This window comes from Acyrthosiphon pisum, chromosome A1 (assembly GCF_005508785.2).
Source record: "Acyrthosiphon pisum isolate AL4f chromosome A1, pea_aphid_22Mar2018_4r6ur, whole genome shotgun sequence".
NCBI lineage: Eukaryota > Metazoa > Arthropoda > Insecta > Hemiptera > Aphididae > Acyrthosiphon > Acyrthosiphon pisum.
This window is the reverse complement of record NC_042494.1, coordinates 167,572,814-167,581,288: the sequence shown is the minus strand read 5'-3', so window position 1 is coordinate 167,581,288 and position 8,475 is coordinate 167,572,814. Positions and strand designations below refer to the sequence as shown.

Below are 8,475 nucleotides of genomic sequence, written 5' to 3'. Positions count from 1 at the left end.
TTCAATTTTTTTAGTTTTTTTTCTATAAATATCAATAAAGTTTTATCTGTTGAGCCAAAAAGTGTAAAATTTTATACAAGGCTCCTGATATATTGTTACAATACCAGTTGAAATATATTAATAATACATAAGCACAATTTTTTTTTATAAGCATTTAAAGATCGAATTTCGACAATATGTATCAAATTTAAAATTAAATAATTATTTGTAGTTAAAAATTTATAAAATGTTCAACTTTTATATCTAAAGATTGAAAATTTAAAACAAGATTCCACGTAAGTAATTAATCCTATTACTAAAAAATCTAAAAAATTCATTTTCACAATTTATTTTTATAGTCATTATAAGTTAAAATTTGGACGAAATTACTTATTAAAAACCCAGAATAACTATTAGTTATTTTGTTGTGATTGTATAATATTATTCGTGGGTAATTTGAAACTTCTAAAGTATACTATACTATTATATAGGTACCTATGCAATGATAATCTGTTTTCAACAATATTTAATCAATATTACTGAAATATGATATTGCTATCATATATCTATGATAGTATCACGGTTTGTTGTTGATGTATAACGCGTTATAAGTACCTAATGGATATTGTGATATGATTAATTTGGAATTTATTATATAGGTACCTACTATAGGTCAATTTTTTTTTAATACCATAGATAAGTATATAATATGTCTTATACCGTCTCCTCTCAGATTCGTTTTTATTATACAACAAATGATATTATATCATTGAATTAAAATTTAATAACAATACCATTATACAGTGACTCACTTGTAACCTATTGTACAGCAGAGCGACATCCACTTTCCCACCTTTTTTTTGTTGATAAAATTAATTTGTAAAGCAATAACTTTTTAAAAATATATTTTTGAACATTTGCTAACATGGGTATATTTCTTAAACTATTTATTAATCAAATAATTTTATCAATTTTCGTCATACGTTGAAGTACCTATCACCAATTTTTTTTTTTTTTTTGGTCAGTTCTTTCTGTTACACTCTGTATAGCTGCTATGCTATACTAAACTATTAAAGTACTATAACTACTATAGTATTAATTATTATCAGGGTTATAAACAGGGCTTAAAGTGGAAAAAAATTCCAAAGGAGACTAATGTCTAGGGTCTCGTCTCCATATATTCTTAAGCGTTTCATATATAATTGTATGTACCTACTTATAGGAAGTGTCTAATGTATAAAATTCTTTTTCGTTAAAGGGAACGCTTTTTAATCGCTGTCAGCGGTAGGGGGACTGAGTCCACCTGCGTCCCTCCCACTTTAACCCCTGGTTATACATATAGATCTAAATAAACTTATAAAGTTCTTAATTATCACGTCTTTACGCGCCACGCACCCAAGGTTTTTAGATTATAACTAACCTAAAATCTAAAACTATTGCCGTGCACCGAGGCTACGGCTACCGACTACCATATAAGACGCGATTATCAGAATAAATTATAAACTTTCAAAGGTCATAAATGCGAAACCAAGTCCGACCGCCAAATTCTGACTTCACCATCGTTTTCTGTATACCTAACTAGGAATTTAAAAAAAAAAATTGTAAAAAAAAGGTGTCCTGATGATTTTCGCAGGTGAATTTGTACAAATCTTCAAATAGGTATTCAATACTAAATTGCTACATTTTTATCTTAATGAATTATTCAAATAAGAAATAGAAATACTCAGCTTTGTACGAGCCACAAAATATATTTAATAATATTAATTTGTTATCTTAATTTATAGGTAGGTACTACAAATAACAATAATTAATAAAAATCCTTGGTTATTTCCATTACTGTTAATATTAAATTTCAAAATTTCAGATTGTGAAAATGAACGAAATTCAAGACCTAGTACTAGTCAAGGCGGTGGGGGATACTCAGATCGTCGTGGTTTTAATAAAAAGGTGACGTTTAAAGCAAAAAACCGTGGAGATAATAATTTTCGTAAAATTTGGGATGATACAAATGACTTGGTTCGTGATCAACTGAAAAGTGAATTTTCAAATCGAAATGAACTACCTGGTCGACGGTATATATATTCAATTTTTGTTAGTTGTTACTATTTCTAAAATCAAATCATATACCCATGAATGTGGACATTTAATAGATCTTTTCCTGAAAGAAATCGTCGCCCTCGTAGTCGTGGTAAATACAAAAACTTATCTTGGTCTTTAAAAGAAAGTAGTACTGGATGGTATTCAGTATTTGTAAGTTCTAATCTTTAACATATCCATTGTACATGTTTAAATTATAATTATTCTGGTTTTAAGGTGCCAAATGTTGAAGATAGTGATGAAGTCTTAAAAATAATACAATCTTATATCACACCGGTTGTGTTTTATCCATATAATGTATGTTATTTCTATGCTACTTGCATACCTACTTCTAGAATTTATTAATATAATCAATATTTATTTTACAGAAGCAATATTTTGATAATGCATTGAGATTTCTTGTTGATGATAATAAAGTTGCTAAAGTATTGCACAACGCTAGTTATAAGATAACACAAAGAGATGATCGAAAAGTAAGTCGAAGTTGTGCAGTTGTAGACATATGATGAGTTTTTTAATTTATTTTAACATGAATATTTGTATTTAGTTAACTATAAAAGTGTCATCATATTTGCCTCCACATGGTCCTATATTATTCACACCAGTATCTAGTGAAGTAAAAGAGAAAATGGTAGAGGCCATGGCCACTCGTTATAATCCTAGTAACAAGACTTTGGATTTGTCAAAATTGTATGCATGTCCACGTAAGTAAAAGTTTATTTTATATTAAGTTAATAATAATTTTAAAAGAAATATGGAAATACATTTTTATTTTTGTTTTAGTTTTTACTAATGATCAACTGTTTGTACCATTAAATCGACCTGCAGTTCTTTTGGCAGCACTCAACATAGCTGCTCAACATACCAAACATGACTTGTACGGCTTGAGTCTTGAAAACAATCACATATATTTAGGTGAAGGTCTTAAATGGATACGTAGGTTGTTCCCTGAACTGAAAGTATTGAATTTGGCTGGTAACAAAGTAATGTGTTTTTAATTTTTAGTTTTATAAGACCAATATAGGTACGCTAAAATAATTTGTATTGCAGTTATCTGATTTAAAAGTGCTAAAGTGTCTCTCAGGTTACACTATTGAAGGGCTGAACTTGTCCAGAAATCCTATGTGTAACACAAAGGACAAAGAGCGTTACAGGCGGTATGCATATTTTATTTATGCTCCAGTTTTAACACCACTTAACTTAATATATTCATGCTATACATGTTTTAGGGATGTACAAAAATTTTTTCCTATGCTAAACAAGTTGGTAAGTGTCATCCATTTTATCTTATTCTACTTGTACACTAGCGAGAAACATCAAGACCGATATGTTTATAGTACTAGCGTTAACAATATTATGATTATTTTTAGTGTACTCTAAACCTCTAACGTAAGGTGTCTATAACTCTAAAGTAAGTACATCATCTTACCTGGTTTAAATTTCAAATTAAAATTACATCATAAGTCTTGCAATGGCTATGATAAACATAAGTTTGATTCAGTTAAATTAAAATAAAAAGTTTTGTTGAGACGTAATTGATGATTGATTAAATGTGAACTTTATACACATTATAACATAATTATAATAGCATGTATTTTATTTATGTGTAATAGTAGTTTATTGTCAAATAGCGATATATTATATTTTAATTTATGCATTTAATTAAACAAAATATTGAGTTGTTTCTTATGTCTGTTAGATGAAAGGTGTAGGTATAATAATAATAAATATTATAACTTGATAGCATTAAAAATAATATTTAGAATTTCGATTTATTACCTTACGATAATCTAATTTCGTACTTGAGAACAGGTAAAAAATTAATAAATATTTGATGAACAAATGTTCAAAGTTTTAAATACTGTTTATATTTATTGATTTGAGATGATGTTATCATGTAATGCAATGATGCTTAATTGTTTTCAGGATAACTCAGAAGTGCCGTCTCGGTACAGTGCGATTGTTGAATCCAAGTTTAAAATGCCAATTAACTTGGGTAATAGTTATCCAATACCAAAAGGCCATAATCCTGAATTGCCAAATCCAGTAATGACTTTGGTAGAATCATTTCTCACCCAATACTATGAACGATACGATAACCAAGTGTCTAGACAAATGGTTTCAGAAGCTTACAGTGAAAATGCCACATTTACATTATCCAGTTGCTTTCTACCTAAAAAGTAGGTAAATAATATGAATAATCAAAAAACAAAATTCAGTTAAATAATTGTAGTTGTGTTTAACTTTAGTAATAAAGGTAGTTTATCGTTGTACCTACCTGAAAGTAGAAATTTTTTGAAATCCAAGCAAAAAAATCAACTAAGACTTCGTTTGTTACATAGAGGGAGGGAAAACATAATAGACTTTTTAGAAAAGTTACCTAAAACCAAGCATGATATTGGCTCATTCATAGTTGATGTTCCATTGGCAACAGTGAGTATCTTATTTTATTTTAAGAGGATGTCAGGGCAATATTTATTTTCTCTCAGACCCACGCACAACATAGATAAAACGCTTCCACCTAAAATAGTTTATGATTTTTGATCTATCTTAGAGTAAAATCATCTATTACAAATATGATAGAGTATACAATTTGAGGGTATGACATTAGTTTTATATTTCATTATTATTTGACTTGGTGTTCGACTTTCAAAAAAAAAATAAAATATATATAAATTTAAATGTTCTTTAAATTGTCTTTGAGACAATATTTAGGAAAATTAATGTTATACACTCAAAAATCTCTGTCGTTTTTGTAATGGATGGTTTTACTCTAAGATTACCCAAAAACATAAAAAAAAAATGATTTTGTGTGAATACATTTTGTCTATGTTGCGCGTAGGCCAGAGAGAGAAAACAAACAGTGCGCTGACATCATCCTCATATATATACAGGCAAGGCCCTTCAAACAGATATTATCAAAATATGACAATAAATTAATAGTATACCTTAATGTAATATAACATAAAAATAATTGGATTAAAAACAAATGTTATCTTGTTATTTAAATATTTTTTTTTTTAGACGGTGATGGTTCAGATTGTCCTAAATGGTGTTTTTGTTGAAGACTTTAAAGAAACCAACTGTAAGCATACATGCCGATCATTCTGTAGAACATTCTGTATAGTGCCGGTCGGAAATGGTTGGAGTATAATTAGCGATATGTTGTTTATAACAACAATCACCGAAGATTTATTAGTAGTAAGTGAATTTTTGTTTTGTTTCATCTTTTAAGTAGGTATATGTTTCTATAGAAATATTTTGCATTACAGGAGACTTCAAAAAGGTTCCGTGTTTTCAAACCAAAACCAGTATCATTAAAAAGAAATAATTTAAATGGCAACAGTAACCAAAATGTAACAATGTTTATAGAAGATACAGACGAAATGGAATCATCACCGTTCTATCAACAGCAACCCATATTTTCTTTTTATCAGCCTTCACTAGTGATGGCTTCTATAAATCGACAGCAGCCATTATCTTCTTATCATGCGGGCATGCAGACATCTACTCCACAAATCCAACATATGGTGCCGGCAGCATCTTTGAATCTTCAACCCGACTTTCCGCAGCAATCAACTGCTTCATTTTCTATGTTCAACGCAACAACGGTTTCGACTACAGCGTTTACCACTATAAATCAATTGTCAACTGAAGTGCCTGTAGATTCAATCATTGATACAAATGAAAATCCTGATAAGTTAACTATGATTAAGAGTTTTTCAAATGAGTCTGGGATGAACAATGAATGGGCTGAAAAGTAAGTCATTACCTATGTTTAGGTCTTATGTTCATCATATTATTGAAAGTGGAACCATCGTTATTACTTATTTGTTAATTAGGATTTGAGAAGAATGGGACATTATTTCATCCAATGTTTATAATTTTATGACAATATTATTAAACTCACCTCAAAAATTGTTTTCCAAATTGTTTAGCCCACCAGTTTACTTTAGTGTGATTTTAATATATTATTTATTACCTATTTTTTTACAGATGTTTAGAAGAAAATGGCTGGGATTATGTTAAAGCTGCTTCTTGTTTTTTAGACATGAGGTCTAATATTCCAACTGTAGCATTCATACATCAAAGCGTCTATAACAAAACATAATGAGTGCTACTTTAATTTTCATGATAATGTGGAAATTTTTTTAATAACTATTTTGGTTAATTTTTCATTTGTGTTTATAATGTTGATTACAAAATGTAAACTTTTTTTTTGTAACCAATCTTTATTTATTTATTTTTGTTATTGTTTATTAAGAATTTTGGTCAATGAAAATAAAAATAATGAAAAAAACTGTTTTTACTTTAGTGAAAAAAAAATATAATAACAACATAACATACCTACATATTTTATGATTATTACAATAGTCTACCATGATATACATAGTCTATATGACTATATATAATGACTTATAATAATATTATAATACACTTATTCACATTGTATTATCTTTTTGATTTTTAAATAATACCGGGTGATTCTTTTATCAAACAACACTCATTATTTCAAAAAGTGTAAGTTTTTTTGAAAATATTTTTTTACATACTTTCAAGTCGCTTATAAAACAACGTTTTTCTTAAAAAATTATATTTTTAAATATTTTTTATCCTTATAATTTTTTAAGTTTTTTACTTTTTTGAATGACAACATAGGGTTTTAATTTCTTATTCCAAAGCAGAATATTTTTCTTAATATTTTGATACATGAAAATCAAATTTGGGACGAGTAGTTTATGAGTTATAAATATTCAAAGTTTAGATGAGCGGAGAAGTGGACAAACATTTCACGGGGTAACCCCGTATCACTCCACTCCGCTCATCTATTTGGAACAAAACCCGCACGCAAAAGTCGGTTCTTGATATTTTATAGCAGTGTATATTTTAAGGAATTATCACTGGGCGACATTAAAAAAAAAGTTTCACGCTGACTATCAAAATCAACATATTATGAGCTTATAAAAAACTTTTCAGTATCAAAGCTCATAACACATAAATAATTTATGAGTTAGGTAAATTAATTTAGTAACTTATATTAACTGTCTTATGAGTTAATTTATTTTATTGTTACGTTAAGTTAATTTTAGTCCTAAACCACAGATTAAAATATATTCAATTTTATTAATTAATAAATAATAATGTTTAATAATAGTTATTATATTTAATATCAACATAAATTCACAGAATATTAATAATTTATAATATTACACCAATAAGTAATACCATTGATTATTAATACTATTTTTAATATTTTTTTTTATAGTATGTTTTATAACCAATGGTAATAGTGTAATACGTTATACTTATCATATTATTGCAAGTATATATTATATATGTTTCATTTAGTATTATTGTCTTTTGTAATATATTATAATTATTGAAAATAGGTATTGTATTTAGTACAGTTAAGTCAAGATATAAAATATTAGATTTTAAATTATTTTATACTTACAAACTTACCTAAAGTCGAACATCGTCCTAATATCGTACGACGTATTACCTTGAACGCTTAAACGTTTACACTGATTGAAGGTTCTAAATGAAATAATTATTTAGCTAATAGCTTGTAAGACAAAGAACTAAAGTAAAATCAAAAACAATCAATTTGTAGATATTTGCCGGGAGACTGACAACCAGATGAAACATGTTGCGTAGTCGCACCACAGTATAGAGTTTTTTTCTATAATTGTCAATAAAATATTAAGTTATTTTGTCGTAATTTTAAAATATTATTTGCGGGTACTTGACATTTTTAAAGTATACAATTATATTTTATCGGTAAATACAATGACATTTTTTTCGGCGTAAATTAATTTAACCCAGTATAGTACTAATGCCTAATAGTAAAATAAATTACTTTAATCACAATAATATATTAATAGGTATCATTAAATATAATTAGTACTATTATTGGCTGAAACTATCTTCGCTCAGAATCGTTTTTCGTATACTACAATTATTATTATATCTTTGGATTAAAATTTAACACATCCATTACAGTGACTTATCTGGACACCTATAAGCTGAGCATTATCCACTTGCCCGCTTTTTAGTTATGATATCAAGTGTTATTATCTCAAAACAAAAAAAACTGGATATACATGTGACATTTTTGAAAAACTGTATATTTTGGTATCCCAAAGAGTAGTTGGGACATGGAAAATGTAGTATATAAACAGGACATTCCCGTATAAAATATAGGATAACTGATACACCTACTTAAAAACATATTTATAAGTATTCTAATACCTAACATGTGAAAATAATTGTATGCAAGATGCAACTATGGTGATGTTGCACTTCAAAATATTGAAGAAAGAAAAAATTTCAAAAGAGAAAATCACAAATGAAAATTTTTCTAAACTTTTTATTACAATACTTTTATTTAATTACTTT

General features: G+C 27.6%; 1 protein-coding gene across 1 annotated transcript in view; it reads left to right on the top strand.

The window, feature by feature from the left end:
• LOC100569311 (nuclear RNA export factor 1-like) overlaps positions 1 to 6,296 on the top strand; it is a 10,212-nt gene extending 3,916 nt beyond the window's left edge. Inside the window, exons 2-14 of the mRNA XM_029488810.1 lie at positions 1,844 to 2,051; positions 2,130 to 2,229; positions 2,293 to 2,373; positions 2,445 to 2,549; positions 2,624 to 2,780; positions 2,860 to 3,059; positions 3,127 to 3,233; positions 3,306 to 3,342; positions 4,003 to 4,256; positions 4,326 to 4,509; positions 5,101 to 5,277; positions 5,349 to 5,836; positions 6,073 to 6,296. Of these exons, the coding sequence (XP_029344670.1) occupies positions 1,844 to 2,051; positions 2,130 to 2,229; positions 2,293 to 2,373; positions 2,445 to 2,549; positions 2,624 to 2,780; positions 2,860 to 3,059; positions 3,127 to 3,233; positions 3,306 to 3,342; positions 4,003 to 4,256; positions 4,326 to 4,509; positions 5,101 to 5,277; positions 5,349 to 5,836; positions 6,073 to 6,187 (2,213 nt within the window). The 3' untranslated portion in view covers positions 6,188 to 6,296. The remainder of the gene's footprint in view (positions 1 to 1,843; positions 2,052 to 2,129; positions 2,230 to 2,292; positions 2,374 to 2,444; positions 2,550 to 2,623; positions 2,781 to 2,859; positions 3,060 to 3,126; positions 3,234 to 3,305; positions 3,343 to 4,002; positions 4,257 to 4,325; positions 4,510 to 5,100; positions 5,278 to 5,348; positions 5,837 to 6,072) is intronic.
• Positions 6,297 to 8,475: the final 2,179 nt, after the last annotated feature.